The sequence below is a fragment of the Rousettus aegyptiacus genome, unplaced genomic scaffold (assembly GCF_014176215.1).
Source record: "Rousettus aegyptiacus isolate mRouAeg1 unplaced genomic scaffold, mRouAeg1.p scaffold_m13_p_1, whole genome shotgun sequence".
Taxonomy (NCBI): domain Eukaryota; kingdom Metazoa; phylum Chordata; class Mammalia; order Chiroptera; family Pteropodidae; genus Rousettus; species Rousettus aegyptiacus.
In genome coordinates this window covers 180061422-180078633 of record NW_023416284.1, presented here as the reverse complement: position 1 = coordinate 180078633, position 17212 = coordinate 180061422, and the positions used below count along the sequence as shown (strand labels likewise).

At 48.8% G+C, this 17212-nt stretch overlaps 1 protein-coding gene and 1 long non-coding RNA gene across 3 annotated transcripts in view; one reads left to right on the top strand and one right to left on the bottom strand.

Annotated features, from left to right (window-relative positions):
• Positions 1-1035: 1035 nt before the first annotated feature.
• On the bottom strand, positions 1036-5904 carry LOC118603910. The gene is made up of 2 exons (XR_004951470.1): positions 5420-5904; positions 1036-1238 (listed from the first exon to the last, which is right to left on the bottom strand). It is a non-coding gene; the product is annotated as an uncharacterized LOC118603910 (long non-coding RNA).
• EZR (ezrin) overlaps positions 4252-17212 on the top strand; it is a 46389-nt gene continuing 33428 nt past the window's right edge. Inside the window, exons 1-2 of one of the 2 annotated variants that reach the window (XM_016152710.2) lie at positions 4252-4388; positions 5278-5363. In XM_016152710.2, the coding sequence (XP_016008196.1) occupies positions 5352-5363 (12 nt within the window). In that variant the 5' untranslated portion in view covers positions 4252-4388; positions 5278-5351. Of the gene's footprint in view, positions 4389-5277; positions 5364-17212 lie in introns of those variants that run through there. The other variant, XM_016152711.2, reaches the window with a different exon arrangement.

Here is a 17212-nt window from a genome sequence, read left to right as displayed (position 1 = left end):
CAGGCACCGGGGAAAGGCGGGGAGGGAGCCGTCGTCGAAGTGCCCCAAGAATGCCAGAGACACCCAGGACACAGCGGCCGCTGGAGAGCGCGGTCGGGGCTGGAGGTGTCATTTAAGCATGGGGATCAGAGGAGATGGCCTAGGAAGAGGTGAGCTTAGCTAAGGGCCCTGCAGTGAAAGGCGGGGGGGATCGGGAACTGGAGAGCCGGCCTAGAAGGAGGAACCAGGAAAAGGGGAGCGAGGAGGACACAGAAACTCTGAGAACAGACTGTCCCCAGGCAGTGTTCCCTGTGACCAAGGCTGCGGAGCAGAAAGGAAGGACGGAAAGACGAGGGAGGGGAGTCTGGCCTCTGGATTCGGCAAAATGGAGGTCCCTGGCGGTCTTGACGAGAGAAGGTTAGGTGCAGGTGTGGACAACCGATTGCATCTCTGTGGAGCTGATTCCTCTGTAAAATGAGGGTTTCATAGTGGTGTGGAGGGTCCCATCCGCGACCTCCTCATACCACATGCTTTTAAGCTAAAAAAACTTTTTTTTGTCCAAAAAAAAAAAGCCACAAAACAATTAGGAATAAAACAAATAAAAGAATCTATGCTATTCTGGAGTTTAGTAGTCAAATTCTGTGGTCATTGGTACTCTTTTACATAGAAACTATTATGGTTATGTGAATTATTAAAAAAGAAAAAAAGGAAACAATTAAAATAGGACACCTACGGCCAGAATTCTCCTTAGCGGACCCAAATTATGTAAAGATGAAAATCAAAATAGTACCAAGAAGCTCCTTCTACTCTACTGTCCTTCGAAGGCCATTAGAAGTTAATTCTGGACACAAGGCAGAGTGGCCACCTGTCAGGCTATGGAAATCCCTTTCATTCCCATGCATGCTCACACTGCACGAACCATCTGGCCACCCCTTCAGGTGTTGAGAGGAATGTTAGTTCTATCAAGGATTTGCATATTGAGTTCATTTCTATGATCACATGAGATCCTTAGTTCTCTTTAATGGTCGCCTCTGACAATGAAAACCTTACTCGATGTCACATTCACAGGATTTATTGTAAAATATTTCAGATCCGCACAAAGGTGCAAAGGATGCTGTACACGGCACTGTGGACGACCACACGACCTAATGAGATGCTGCCACTGCGGCCGAGGCCTCCGCGTCGCTTCCGTCGGGGCCTTGTCCTCCCGGTCCTCGAGACAATCACCGCGGCGAGTTTCCACCCAAGGTTATCGAGTCCTGAAATATACCCCAAATCCTTAGTTTGCCAAGGGTAACTCAATACAGTTCCCTCTGTCTCTTGACTGTGTTTGTTTTTGGGTTTAAACGATAGTCATTTAATTTCTCATAGTGTTGGTGTCTACGAGTCCAAGGCTATAGCAGGTTCCGTTTCTTCTGCGGCCTCTCCGTGACTTGCAGATGCCTGCCTTCTCACCGTGTCCTTCTTAACTGTTTTTTTTTTGAAGTGACTGTGGCTACAGGTTGTCACACTATTTGCGAACTTTTCTTTAAGGGTTGAGATTACCCTGGCACCAGGGTGGAGACAGGACCCCAGGGGATCTGATAGGAATCCCGCCGTCAGGGCGAGGGGATGTCCCCTGCACTAGTCCTTGCCCTTGCCGCTGTGTCTACAGATACCTCGAGGGCTGCCCAGCCTCACTGTGGTGTCGCCTGCCTGAAGAACCCCCAGCACTTCACCACCAGCCTTTCCCCAGGTTCATGTGTTGACAGATGGTTTCCCTCCTCTAGCTAAAAAACTGAAACAAGCAGCAAGTCGTTCAAGGTCAATAGCTAGTCCAAAGGAGAGTAGAGAATGGCATCCAAGACTCCTGGCTCCAGGTTTCCTCGCTTCCTTCCAAATATGAACAAACCCATGACTTACAAATACAGGGGAATAACTCCACAGAAGGGCGAAGGGAGGGGCAAGGTAAGTAACATGGCAGGGTTCTACCACACCCTACATAGGGGGTTCTCAAATTTCGGTGTACGTCAGACTCTCCTGGAGACTTGTTAAAGAAAGCAGTGGGTCCCAGGGTTTATCTAAGACTTTTTGACCCCTAATTCTTAGAGGGGCCCCCATGAATGATTCTAATGCACACCGAAGCTTCAGTACCACTGTCCTCAGCAAATGTAGATTCCTCGGAGTTCGATCTCGTGTGTATGTTGGGGGTGGGGGAGAGAGGCAGAGCCGTGCGAGGGCGTTAGGTTCTAAAGTCAGGTGAAAATAAATTACCCTGGGAAAATCCCCTCAAAACACTCATAACAGTACAAATGTTTTACCCTGTATAGTAGCATGTAGATACAATGTGTAATGCTTATTATGTAAGTCACATGGGGAGTGCGCATGCAAAGTAGCACTTGATACGAGAAAAGTATCCTTGTAAGTCAAATTCGAGTGAGTTCAGTGTTCCCACTGCATGACACAGTGATATGAGAACACCACGAAATATATACTATTATCCCCGTTCTTTGGATGAAGAGGCGGGAGGTTCGTCGGGTTAAGAGACTTGCCCAAAGTGACAAGCTTGTAAGTGCTGGGACTGGAATTCAGACGTAGCTCTGTTTGATTCTGAAACCTATGATCTCTTCATTTTTACCACACTGCCACATACCAGTTCATTTTTCAGCATTTCCCTAAGGGGTAAAGTTCAGAAATAAAGGTTGTGGGCCACTGCAATTTCAAGCATCCAGTTCAGAAGACAATATACTGAGATAAAAGATTGGAAGCACATACTATCAGCAGATAATGGGCCGAAAATGACTAACAGGGCTCTGGGGTTTGATAAGGCGTGAAGATAGTGTCCTAGGATAACGTGTCCAATCTGAACCATTCTTACTGCTGGTTACTTAAATATTTTTCATAGTTTCCTTCCCACAGCATTACCTTTACGCCTTCATTTGAATAAAAATGGTTTTTCAAAGGGAACAAACGTGCCCAGATAGAGGACAAAGTCTCAGGAAAGGCCTCCTCTTCACCTGGAACTTTGAAACGCCCTGGACCCGCAGCTGGAGAGGGTCACAGGTGCCTACTGACGAGGGGCCCCCCAGAAGCAGTCTGCTCTCCTGACAGGTTCGGCATTAGAAGGAGTCCCGCACTGTGCCAAGCACCTTGCATGCCTTATTTAGTCCTGCAAACCCACCTAGGAGGGAACTACCAGTATCTTCATCCCACAAAGTGGGAGTTTGGTGCTTTGTCCACAGTCATTGGTCATTCTGTTCCGGGGTGGACGTGAGTGCTCACTGTGTGCCAGGCACTGTTCTAGGCACCTTACTCCTGTTCACTCCTTCAGTCCTCCCAACCACGCTAAGAAACAGGGGCCATAATTACGCCATGTTACAGATGAGAAAACTAACAGCAGGAAAGAGTTAAAGAACTCACTCAGCTGACACGGGGAAAGGCATTCAGGAGCCTGCTCAGGTCTCAACCCTTAGTCTACATCACCATTACCTGAGGGGCTTGAAGGAGGACTGCTGGACCCCAGCCCCAGAGTTTCTGATTCCTTAGGTTTGGGGCAACACCTGTGATTTTCCATCTCTGCACCTTCCCAGGCGACGCTGATGCTGCTTGGAGATACATGAGTCTAGGGCCAGCTCTTAATCTCCGCACAACAAATCCTTACTGGCCACCAAAGTCCATGGGGATTTGTGTTTTAAAAGATTCCTGAGAACCATTTACAGTGGGGAAAAAAAAAAACTAAACTAAAAATAATCCCTAGGATCTCAACCTATGGAGATTTTTGCCAAAGCCTCGTGCTGGTCAAGGCAAAGGAGACTACAGTGTGTCTATAACCAGAGCGTGCGGCGACAGGGCGTCCACAAGGCTGTGTCCTTGCCCGACCGCGGCCGCCGCGGGCCCCGGGTGCTCAGGGCTCGGCCACGGACCCCGCGCAAGGGCAGCGGCATGACCTGAGCACGCGGCGGCCCCACCCGGGCGCCCAGCATCCCCCGCCCCCGTGGCTGCCGGGCCTCCAGGTTAATCTTTTCTCGATTCCCCTCCGTCCGCTGCGGAGCCGGAGTCTCACGCCCACCATGTGCAATCGGGACTTGAACCAAATTCGGCAAAGTTCTTCTCCAAGGGCGAGGGGACGGGCGGCGAGGAGGGGAGGTGGTCTCCACGCCGCACGGGCGGCGGGGCGGGTGCGGGGAGGCCCCGCCCGGGTCGCCCTGGCCTCGGGGGCGCGCGGGGGGCGGGCGGCGCCCCGGGGCGCGGGCGCCGCCGCAGCCATCTTGCGCGCGGGTGCACCTCGCAGGTCGGGCAGGCGGGCGGGGCGGCGAGGGGCGCGGCCCCGGGACCCCGCCCCTCCGGGGACACTCGGGAGCGCCGGCCGCGGGCGCACAGCGCCGGCTCAGCCACAGCGGGAGCGCAGCGGTCCTCTGCAGGCGCCGCGGGTAAGCGGGGCGAGCGGCGCGCGGGCCGCGGGCTTCGCGGGGTTCGCGGTGCGCGCCCCGCGGCGGGGCCGGGGGCCGGGACTCGACGGCAGGTGTGGCGGAGCCGGCCCGGCCGCGCTCGAGCCGCGGACCGCTGGTCCCCGCGGGGAGCCGGGCTCGCCGGGCGCCCGGCCGGGCGCGGGGTCCCGGGGTCCCGGGGCCCCGGGGCGTGCGGCCGGGGGCGGCCCCGCCCGCCATCCGCGCACGGGTCTCCTGTGCGGCCCGAGTAAACGGCAGGTGAAGCTCAGCCTGCCGCGTGGTCGCGCCGGCTGCCCCGCCACCTCTCCGTCCCGCGGGTCCCCCTCCCGCAGCGCTGGCGGAGCCGGGCTGCGTGGACGCGCCCCTCCCGCGCCCCTGCCGCCTGGCTCGGGCGGGCGGGGACACTTTTTAAAAAGTGCTTCTCCAAGGCTTGACGGTTGCGGTTTCAGCCGTGGGCAAACGGCTGCTTCACAAAGTGAAACTTGCCGGGTGCCGGGCTCCCCGCCGGCTTCCTGCGAGCCCCGAGAAGTGCCTCGGTGGGCCCGCGCCCCCGCCCCCGCCCCGACCGCCACCCGGCCGGGTCTCCTCGGCGCGCCCCTCCGGGGCCCCCTCCCGCCGCCGGGCCCCGCGCCCCCTCCCGCCGCCGGGCCCCGCGCCCCTCCCGCGCCCCCTCCCGCGCCCCTCCCGCGCCCCTCCCGCGGGGCCCGCCGCCCGGCCCGCCGTAATTGCAGGTTGGGCGGTGACTCATCCCGGCGCCCGCCCGGCCGGTTCCTAACCAGCGGCGCGCGGGGCGGGCGCCGAGGGTCGGGGCGCGGCGGCGGGGGAGGAGCGGGAGGCGGCGCGCGCTCTAAGGGGTCCCCTCTGCCTCCAGGTCCCCAGAGCCGTCTCAGCCGCTGCTGGCCAGTTGTTTCCAGAGAACTGAGGAAAACCCACCAGGAACCGAAAATGCCGAAACCAGTGAGTAACCCAGTTTCTGAGTCAGCTCTTCGGGGTTTCTTTTCAAGCGGAGTTACCTGGGCGAGGTGTTGGGGCGCCTCCCTGTAGCCCCGGGTTCTTTTTCAAACGGACGGGAGCTGCTGTTTGTTGGTCCTTCCGTGAAATTACGGACGAGAACACGGCGACGGTGCTCTCTGCTACGGGCTTTGGTAACAGTCAGAATCCCCTTTACACTGCTCCGGTTGTTTAGAAAGTGTATGCTCATGCAACTTGGAAGGGTCTCGAAGAGTCTAAAGGGCAGGGAGAGCCAGGTTCCAATGTCGCACACCAGCCTGAGCCCCTGCAAGTGTCGGGACCCAAGAGCACCCACATCTTCCTTTGCCGCTTCCTCTGGCTTTGTGGCGGGCGGGCAGGCGGGCCTGTGAGGCTGTGCTCTGTCACCCCGGGAATTTGCCACTGCAGCAGGATTCCTGTCCGCAAAAGAGGTTTAGTAATGGACTGGAAATGCACAGGAGGGCGGCCCTGGAGTTTGATAAGGAGGCCGTCTCCCTGCACTCCCGCTGCACCCCATAAACATCAGCTGATTTAAAGTGCTATGCGCCGTCCCCCCCCACACACCCCCGAACCTGAATATGTCACCCTGTCGGTGAGGCCTGGCCAGGCCTGGGGTGTTTTGGCTTTCATTTAAGTTGTGGGAACAAGGCAGGTTCTTCGCGGTGGGCATTTCTTAGCAACCAGCGTGTGCTCCATCTGCTTTAACACAGGTGAACTGCTGACGAAACATTGGGGAGAGGATTTACGATGTTTTAATTGAGTTTTGAATCATGGAGGCAAATCTGGATTCATTAAAAATTGGAATAAAAGATGGGGAATTTATTTTTCAGTTTTACAGAGACGTTCTGTAGTCAGCGCTTAGGAGCTTTTTCTACCGTTAAGTGTTAGCTTCCCTAAAAGGAGTTTCTAATTAATCGTCTCATTTTACTATTAAGTTAAATAAGTTACTATGCTAATATGCTAATAGATTCAGAAGCCAGTATAGTTTTTGCCTGTTACAGCATCAAGATGATTCATTCATGAAGCAAAAAATTCTTTTCCTACACAAATTTCTTTTCAGTTTGCACTTGCAAGCAGCATGATCCCGCCAGGCTTTAATATAAAACTGACCTAAATACAGTCTTACTCAGGGCACAGCCCCCACTGCGGGCGGGAGTAGTGGCCAAGATTTTATTTATTTCACTAAAAGATGCAGAGTTCAGCTTTTTAAGATATCCTTCAGAAACAAGTCAGTAAACCAGTTTTCTGTCACATGCTTTTTCATTTTTTGTAATGAACTCTCTTTTATTCTTTTTCTGATTTTTATGTTCGTAAAATATACATACCTTCCCAAACAGAAACTCTGTTAGACGCTCCCCACCCCGACCCACCCCAGGTCCCACAACCACCCTCTACTTCCTGTCTGTGAATTTCACTCTTAGGGACCTCGCTTAAGTGGAATCACACAGTGTTTGTCCTTTCGTGTCTGGCTCATTTCACTCAGCATGGTGCCCTCGAGGTTCATCCATTTTGCAGCGTGTGTTAGAATGTTGTTCATTTTTAAGGCTATTTCCTATGGCGGGTACATTTTAATTTCATTTTGTCTTTCATGCTGGATCAGAAACTTTGAAAATGTTCTTCTGACAAAACAAAGATGGGTTTTAAACTGTTCAGGAATGATAGTAGCTATCACCTGGTGTGTAAGGGTCCCAATAACCAGAGTCACCTTTTGAAGGACTGTATAATGGCTACAGTTACAATTTCCAAACGGTGTTGCGAGATCGCCTTTTAGGTAACTCCTTTGAGAAAGTCCTACCTGTCCCCTTTTCAGTGGTGGTGGTGGTGGGTTCTCGGGAGTTTCGCCTTGTAAAGTACATACACATAAGCCTTTCTTCACGTGAGTTGAACTAGGGCCACCCCACAGGTGGCCAGGAGGAGCCTAGGGGCCTGCTCACGTTTGGATATGGTACTTCTAAGGCTGCTCGAGAGTATCTAGTTTTTGTTACTGTTTTAAGCCACAGCAGACAATGCTAAAGCCGAAGGGTCCACCAACAAGCTCCACAGATGTGCCCTTGAAACAAAAGGTTGTGTTGCTTAGAGTCAGGCCCAAGCTAGGAATTTTGTCAGGTGGCTTCATGGCAGTTTGATGTTTGACAACAGGGTTGAGGGTCAAACATTTACCTAGAAAGGTGGGTAACTCTGAGTGGTTGGGGTTTGGCGCTAATACCAGAATCCTTGTATTTTTGCCGAAGTATTTTTGATTGATTTGTGTAAACCGAGTCAGTGGGTGGCTTTATTCACAAAACAGTACAAATGAAATTTATATTTATTTGCTGCTTTCCCAACACTGCTTCTCCAGCCACCACTGGTTAGAAATGCTGAGCGTCCACTCACCGAGCAGGGCACAGGGAGCCTGCACAGATGGGCGGGCCAGACCTTGTCCTTGGGGAGCTCAGTCTGGGACCTGAGCCCAGACACAAGCAAGTGCTGAAACAGGAGGCGGACCACTCTGAGTCCCTCCCAGAGGGAGAGAGGCTTAGGTGAAGTATGACAATGAAGAGGAACCCCATCCGAGGGGGCCGTAATGCCTCACTGAGTCTTACTCAGGCCCGTGGGGAGGACAGGAGCCGCCTGGGCGCTCCCAGGGAAGGCGGTGGCCCGCTGCCCGGGTCTGCTTTCCTGCAGCCGCTTTGGGGCCCCGCTCTTGTGTGACTGGTAGGCAGACTTCCGGGGAGGATGATCTGAGGTCCTCGGCTCAGCTGGACTTCCTCTCACCTGGGGAGAGGCGTGGGAGTTTGTTCCCAGGGACCTGGCTCAGGGAGCACTCTGTGCCCAGAGTTCAGGACACCCCACGGGGCTCCTTCCTGCTTCCTTCTGTGCCCCCACTTGCTTTCTTCATTGCGATGGAGAGGAGGCGGGGGGAGTGAGAAGGGAAGAGCATGGCAGTGAAGTTCAGGAGTGAAACGGGTTGTGTTTCAAGGCCAGGCGCGCAAAGCCGTGTTCTGAGGGGTTTGGACCCCGACCGCCTCTAAGAGGCACCAGCGGTGCCTGAGCCTGTCATTCACCAGCTGTTGGTAGGACAGGCTGTAATAGAAAAGTAGATTTTCCCTTCAGTGACAAACTCCAAAAGGGAGTTCAAAGTTCTGCCCTGTGCCAAACATTGAGGATAATTCCTGAGATGACCTTGGCGCTCTGGGAATACATAGCGTTTCCCACTAAATATTTTAGCAGGGACAGGATTTACCGAGTATGCTGATACATTTTTCTTCCCTCCCACCACCCGAGGAGGACACACGGGATCTATTTTCTGTACACCCCTCCTTCACCGCGGGCAGATGGTCAATTAGGTAGCTCACATTTTCCCATGTGGCAGTGGCCGGGATTAGTCATCCGTCATCGTCACACTGTAAGGCACAATGAGTCTGTTTGTACATTCATCCCTTAGTTCTGTGGGTGTCTGTGTTACCATGCTCGCTGTCGAGGCTTCCGAGATCAGCCGACACAGAAATAGTCCCCGTCATCATGGATGTACAATCTTGGTGAGGGGGACAGATAAGGTCGTAAAATAACTCGAGTGTACGTGATGGCGGGTGTGCTGGTGGCAGTTGGGGGAAGTGCCAGTCAGGGGGGTCAGGAAGGCACCCCAGGAGGTGGTGACCGGGCTGAGCGGTGTGCAGAACGGAGGAGGCAGGGGACGGCCCGTGTAGAGGCCCTGTGTGGAGAGAGAGTAGGATGGGGTTCCCGAGACGGGGACCCGCTATGCAGTCTTCCTTGCAGGCCGTGATCAGGTGTTTGGGGCCTTACCTCAGGGAGAAGCCTGAGGTAAGGTGACCTGATCAGATTTGCCTTGAAGCTCACACAGCAGCTGCAGCGTGAGAATCAGTAGGAGGCAGCTGGCGGCAAGCTCGGAGCAGCCCTCAAGAGGTGGGGATAGTTTGGCCTCAGGTGGCCGCGGTGCCGATGGAGAGGAGTGGCCACATTCGGGAGCTCTGAGGGAGGTTAGACTTGACAGGCCTCGGTGATGGATGGGTTGGCAGCGCAGGGGCAGAGGGCGGTGCCGAGGCCAGCCTCCGGAGCCTGGCCTGCAGGACCGGGTGGCTGGCGGTGCCGTCCCTTCCCTGAGATAAGGCACCTGGGGAAGGACCGGGCGTGGGAGGGAAGGCCGGGGGTTTGGGTTCCACGGCTTGTTAATGAATTCGTAACTGGTTGATGTAAAAGTCCTTGCTTTCTTTCATAATTAGAACTGCTACCTCCCAAAGTATGTTCAAATACGAGACTTATCAAGCCACAGTGGTTCGAAAGCCACAAAAATGAAAAGTAATCCAGCGGCTCCTTCCGTTTCTCCTGAGGGTGTGTGCGCACGATACACACACAGTTAAAAGTGAGGATTAATTTAGCACAGTGATCTCACACTTTGGTGCGTGTGAATACCTGGAGACTGAGGCTCCTGGGCCCCTCACAAGCACTGCTGAGTCCCCGTCTCCACGGCCAGGTAGGACTGGGTCCCCTGTGCTTTAAATGAGCTCCCCAGATGGTCTGGTGCACCTCAGAGTTTGGAAACTGCCGATTTCACAGGAAAGGGGCAGATTTTATATGTTCCTTTCTCTTGGACCCCAACAATGCAATGAAGCCCCCTCCACGGGGGTGGCCTGGAGTCCATGTGTGAGCAGAGACGGGGGGCCAGTGTGCTCGTGCCCCCAGAGCGTCCGTCCTAGCGGACGCCGTCACAGGCTCAGGAGTGGATGCAGTCACCTTCTTAAAGTTCGGCTCACGCCACGGGTGCCGTCACTGATGTTTGGAACGGAGCTGGGGCCGGGGCAAAGGAGGTAGCTGGATGGGTATCAAACTCCAGAAAGACAAGGCCAGCTAAGATGTGCGATAGCATCTCTCTGATCTGATCTCCTCTCTGCAGGGAGTCCATTTGCAGAGCTTAATTTGGCAGTGACCAGCGGGCTCTCAGATTTTGGCTCTTTGTTTCTGAAAGGGGAAAAGGGCAGACATTTCCTGTTAAAGGGCTGGCAAGAAAGATTCTATTCCTCTTTTTTTATTTCCCACTCTTCTACATTGACCTTTCTTGTTACTGTCCTAAAAAATAGCCTGTCTTCTAACTAAGTGTGGAGTAGTTTTATTAATATTTACAGTTTAGAAAAGGAGACTGTTACTATTCTTAGTGAATGATTATAAGTTAAATTTTTTTTTTTTACTTAGTCTTAAACTTTCGTGTCTTTAGCAATTTGGAGATTCTTAGGATGATTCAATACACCTGTTTTCTTACAGTATTTAGACGTTTCAGCTCTCATGTGAAGCAATGAAATTCATAGCCTACTTTCGACATCAGTGAATACATCGAGTTATTCCTTACGGGTTCCCCAAATACTCGTTAGTTTGTAATTTAAACACTAACCATGTTTGCCACTGCTAATTAAATAGGGAGTGTTTATTGAAAAGACCAGAAGGTAGCATTATTTTCCTTCTAACTCGCTTACCATCCATGTGTGTGGATGTAATGATGATCTTATCCTAGACTTCTGTACATTGTTTTTTAAAGGAAAGAAACAACATTATGTCGTAAGGTGACTTAGAGACTTTTGCTTAAAATGCAATGCTTAAATATATGGTTAATGTACACAGTTTTTCCAAATAAAAATGTGAAGAGCCATATAAAGTTTCATTATTATTTACCTGTACTTTGGCAAGCTGTTTCACTTTTGTGGACCTTAATTTTGCCATCTGTAAAATGGGAGTAGAGTTTTTAAATGAAAACAATGTTACATAAAATAAACCGAGGCCGAGTTTGCATCTATGAAATGCAAACCGCTTATCTTCAGGTACTGTGAGCTTTGTGATGTCTCGTGTACTTCCCCCACCCCCGGGAACTCATTTTACTAACTGTTCCGAGTAACCTATAACTAAATCTAAGGGTGTTGGTTCCCAGATTGCTACAAACCAGGTAGTCTGTCAGCTGGCCTTCTGAGGAAAACAGCGTGTGAAGTGTTGGGGTTATTTAGTGAAAGGCAACCCTACCTCCTTTTCATCCTCCGTGTCTCCTAGGAGTCAGAATTCTCTTGTAGGCCACCTGGGCTCACTCCTTGTTATTGAAGCCCTGTCATTGTGCTACTATGTGCTAGGTGCTGGATTATTAACATAAGGAAGATGGGGTTTGCCTTCACGGTTTTCTCAGTCTGATAGGGGAGGCAGACAGGTAATGAAAGAATCGCAGTGCAGGATGATAAGTGTGGTAAGAGAGGCACGTAGAGAAGATTAAGTGCCCAGAGAGCCAGGGAAGGGCTCCCCGCTGGCGAGATGCCTTAGCGGGTGTTGAGGGATGCGTAGGAGCTCACCAGCACGCAAGGGCAGGAGGAGGACTGAGGCAGCGGCCGTCGGTCGGCTCTGTTTTCTGACCTGGTCATGACTCATTCCATTTTCTGAGCCCTTTTTTTAAATACTAGGTAAATGGTAATGCTGTCTCAAAGGAAATGAAAACTGCATTAACAGTTTTCTTTTTAAGAAAACAAAACACCTATTTGAGAAAACAAACCTTAAAAGCAAAATAAAAATTTTCCGACCTTGGCCCAGCTTTTCTTGATAAAGGAAGGACAAATACCATCTAAGAATCAAACTGTATCAAATTTTGCTTCTTTGTGTTAAGTTCGAAGTCACTTACCACACCCTAATTTTTTTTTTCTATTTTTGCCTGAGAGAAGTTTAAAATTGGCTATATCAAAAAAAAAAAAAATTGTTTCAGATATTGTTTCAGATATCGTTAGTACTTTAAGATGGGGTAGGCGGAGTCCAAATCTGGCCGTGGCCTGTTTTTGTATGGGCTGCCAGCTAGTAATATTTTTAAAGGTTGTTTAAAACAACAAGAAAAATTACATGCAACAGACACCGGACATGTCCTGCAAAGCCCAAAACATTTATCTGATTCTTTATAGGAAAAATTGCCAGCCCCTTGCTTTAGAATAAAAATAATCGTTAGGTGTTTGTTATACCTCGTATATATTTTATGACTAAGCTAATAATATTTGGAAGCAGATCCACCCCGTTGGTTCTAATTAAAAAAAAATATATATATATATATATATATATCTCAAGAGGCTGTGTGAGTCTGGCGCTGTATTGTGGAGCTGAGCAAGGAGCAGGCATGGTCGGTGCCGAGGTCAGATGTGCAGCAAGGCTGGCATGCCGGCCAGCCCTCTGCAGAGAAAGTGGCAGCATCTGGTGTCACACTTGCTAAGCCATGCCATGATGACGTATTTGTTGGCATATGCTAAAAAGAAGTAAATTGTGCCTGGTGTTGGAGTTGGAAGGTGAGTGTTACATAAATGAGTTGCTTCTTTTTTTTTTTAAATCATCGACCATTTAAGTTTTACTTTTGACCTGCCATAGCGTGTGTAGGAAAACCTATAGATAGGTTTATAATTCCGTCCCTCATTTAGACCACTCTGCCTCGCTGTCCATCCTGTACCCTGCTTCCTTTTATTTTACAGAACTTATTTCTGCCTGTAATGACATTAAATACTTGTTTCTTTGCCTTCTGTCTCTTCCTGGCCACAGACGTGGAGAGGCATAGTGATTGGGGGCGGGGGGGGAGCGGGGGAAGAACATCGTTATCTGCTTCTGGAACAACCTTTGAATTCTTGCCTTATCGGCAGATACCTAGAGGGAGGGAGGATGGCCAAGGGGGCAGAGCTGCCGCCTCGTAGTGGGGGCTCTGGGGCGAGCGGCTCAGCCTCCCTGTGCCCTTCTTCCTCCTTGGGGACTTAGGACGGACAGGAAGTTGCTGGCCCTGGGCCTGGCTCTGTCTCTCTTCTCTGTCACAGAGGGCAGAATAAATGTAGAACTCTACTTGTTACTACCAAACAGTCATCTGATTAAATAAACTGTCATTTATTTAAATTGTCATTTCTCAGGACAGGCTTTTTTTTTTTTTTTTCTGACTTAGCCTAAGAACACCGAAAATTTCCCCCTCCTTTTTGTCCTGCTGCTGCCGCAATGTAAATCACCCACATCCCTCCATAAAACGTGTTCGTTCATTCAACAAATAGCGTGCCTACGTAGGTGCCAGGTTTTTGAGTCCTGGGGGTACCTTGGTGAACAGAAAGAACTTTCAGGCAGCTAATATAACGTCAGGGGGTGATGGGAGGGCCGTTGTCAGATTCCAGTTGCATTTGCCAAGGGAGAGAGGCACTTTTATTCTTTCACTCCTCGTTGGATGAAGAGTTAAAACCTCTGGGCAGAGTGACTTATGAATGAGCAAAGTGTGACATCTTGTCTATTTTTTGTTCTTTGATCAGTCACCCTTGCATTGGACAGTGAGTCAAAATGATGTTTCTCCAAGACCTTGTTACAGATAGGTTTGCTGATAAACCTGTCATCATTCGCCAGGCTTGGAAGAATGATGGATTCTTCCATCATTTCTCAGGCACTGACGAGGTTCCGGGAAATGTGTTCTTTTTTGAATAATGTTTTGTCTACCACACTATTACTGCATCCGTAGATTTCTTGTAAAATATATCTTACAGGGCTATCCAACCGTGTTCCTTATGTTTTTAAAGAACAAAATAAACCACAAGTCATTTGGTAAAAGCTTAGAATATAAATATTAGTTGAGAACCACCTCTTTATTAAAATATTATGCATTTAGTATAGTATTCTTATTAAGGTGTTTCATTGCCTTGGTTAGATAATTACGGATGTTGCTTCTTGTTCAAGTATCTGTTTACATAATACATTGCTATTTGGGTGAGACTATTAGTGGGGCTTAGATGGGGTGATAGGGTGGGGAGCACTTGATGTTTATTAAGAAACTGGCCAAACAGGGCAGTTTGGAAATACAGTATGATGAGAAGGCTGCCAAGTGCACAACATGGTTTGAATAAATAAACTGTAAAAAGATATTTTTGAGGCAGTCAGAGAAAATTGAATACTGACTGAATTTTAAATATTAAGGAATAGTTTTTAATTATATAGTGAGTGGTTGTGTGTGTGTGTGTGTATATGTGTGTGTGTGTGTGGTCTGTTAGGGCTACAAACAGAAGTGTTTACAAGTGAAATGATATATATGGTGGCTAAAATAATGCCCACAATTTTTTTTTTTTTAAACTGGTAGAAAGAGTAGATGAATCAAGAAAGCTAGAAAGTTAGAGCTGGATGAATGTATGGGGGGGGGGGGCTCATTCTACTGTTCCCTACTTTTGCAAAAATGTTTCAAATTTCCCCTGCCAAAAAAAGTTTGTATTTTCGAAGCACATTGTAAGTGTGAAAGGGACGCTGCTCCTATTCCAAATCACCAAACACTTGAGTCTAGTGGGAAGGGGCGCCCACCTCCCCTGCCGTCAGGGGTCCTGGACCCAGGGCCTGAGACGCCGCCCAGCAAGCCTGCCCTGCCTGCCGGTGCGAACTGGTGCGAACCGGCGAACCTTCTCCACGGACCGGGAGGTAGAACCACAGTTTCTGGAGAACACTTCTGAGTTCTGATCAGTGAGTGACTGATTTGATCCCACTGGGCGGGGAGGGCCCTTGCCCGCCACACTCGTTCTGTTAAGGGCGCGCTCCAGTCACAGTCGACTTGGAAACACACAGAACTGTTTGTTCCCAGCCAGCCCCACTCTTCCTCTTCATTCCCACGATTTTTTTTTTTGTTGTTGGTGGGGGTGGGGAAGAGTGCTGTGACCCGACTGGAAATAGGTCATTGTCTCAATAGCAGCATTCTCAGAGCTGAAAATTGGAAGCGAACATAATAAATGTGGGCCCTACTGAGCAGAACTTCATGCAGCCATTTTAGGAGATCGGGGCTCGTAGGCTGCGTGGTCTGCGGCGGGGGTGGGAGGAGGTGGGACCTGCAGGAAACACAGCACAGGGACAGAAGGACAGGAGTCCGGTGGGCCATGGGACTATGCATGCCTGCCAGGGCTCCTTGCTCCCGCCAAGTGATTATGTACATAATGATACTCCCATTCCGGATGCCATATACTTGATTGTGACAAAGTATACGTTAAAGAGAGTTGTTGTTTTTTTTCCAGTTTAGTACGATTTCCAAAAAACACAGCGTGGTTTAAAAGCATAAGTTTTATCGAAGTTTGCTTATTCAAGCAAGTTTCGTAAGCTTACTCATTTAATTTGGATTGAAAAAACTATTTGTGTCTTACTCTCTATTTTTGATAGCAAAAGTAAAGATTTCTGGATACAGTTCAAATACATCCTGTCTAAGCTTCTTATAGGAGAAATACTCTTTCAGTACACGTGATCTTAACTAGGGGCAAAGATTTTTATATTAGAAATGGCACAAGATTTAAGTGGCTTATTTTATATGTCCTTCCCTAAAGCAACAGGTTAGCAAAGGAGTTATATTGTTTTGACATTTTCCTTCATTCATAGGCTCTCCTGCCCAACAGATTAGAAAGAAAAGACTCTTGACGGACTTCTAAATTTACAAAGGAAATAGTTTATTTTGGGTGGGTAGTGAAGTTTAGTCTATAGGTCTTTAATATCCTATATCTTATGAGCGTAGAATTAAAAAACATTGTAGCATGCGATAGCCGTCTTGGTTCCATCCCTGACTTTTGTCTTTTATGAGATCCTAAATTTGTGTATATAATTAACTTCACTTTTCAGCGAACGAAGTTGGTGCTGAGGTAGGTATGACACATCTAGTAAACCTGAAAACACACGCTACAGATCTAAGACTTCAAGCTTATTAGATTAAGAGAAACCTTGAATGATCATTTATTTTGACTGCCCTGTGGGGGGAAGAAAAGGATGTAGATTATTTGTGTTTTTGAAAAGGAATAGTTTCTTTGGTAGAATGTAAGTCTATGACTATTTCCCCTTTCCTATGTAAAATATTGTCTAAGCATTCTAGTTCGTTCTCATATTAAAATTACACAGTGTATGCCATTCCCAGTGTGGGAGAAGGATCTTAAAAAAATGGACAGTGTAATGAGTATCAGAAACATTATTTTTACATACTACTGTGTCACTCTGCAGCACAGACTTGGAGCTAACGTGAGAGTGATGATCCTTTCGTTTGTCAAACATCTGAAAAGCAGGTTCTTAACTGCGTCAGTTTCTTCCTCCCAAAAGCAATACCTTAGTTGGTGAGCAGTGGGGAGGGCTCAGCGCGGACCCTTCCCAGCCTGGTTTTATTGTAAAGGAGACTGACTACTCCCTTTTCATGCGACCGTTCAGAAAGTTGTTCAGAAAGTTCCCGTCTAGCTCTAAGGTCCTGATTTTCTCTGGTTGTGATGAGCACAAACAGGACTGTTTGGTTGGCTTTTCATTAAGCAGCCTTGGCTGACAGGAAGTGGGTCTGGGGGCAGGAAGTGGCTTACTTTCAGAGGCAAAAGGAGCTATTAAGAAAGGCTTGAGATTTCATTACATGGTTCTTGAAATTATGAGATGGATATTAGTTGATCTGGGCACTTCTTATATGTTTTTTTTTTTTTTCACCCTGGCATTTAGAACTACAAACTTCAAAAATTTAAAAGCATTCAAAGATACAACTTTACAAATGACATTTAAGAGCTATACACATATAAATATTTTTAGGGGCTGATTACCAGAAGTTGAGGAAGTTGTAAACCTTTCTGGGGCTGTTTCCTCAGCCTTTAAAAGAAAGTCAGACTAAGATAACTTTACACCTCTCACCAAGCAGTACACTTTCAGTCACCCTATAAAATAGTTATACCTTGTCACTATTTTAATTGTTCTACTAATAACATATATATTTCACATGAAGAATAATATAAAATGTAACATAGTGTTCCATTTCTATTTTGGCCTCCCTTTCCCTAAAATGTAATATTAACATAGCTGAAACAAAAGTTACTTGGAAA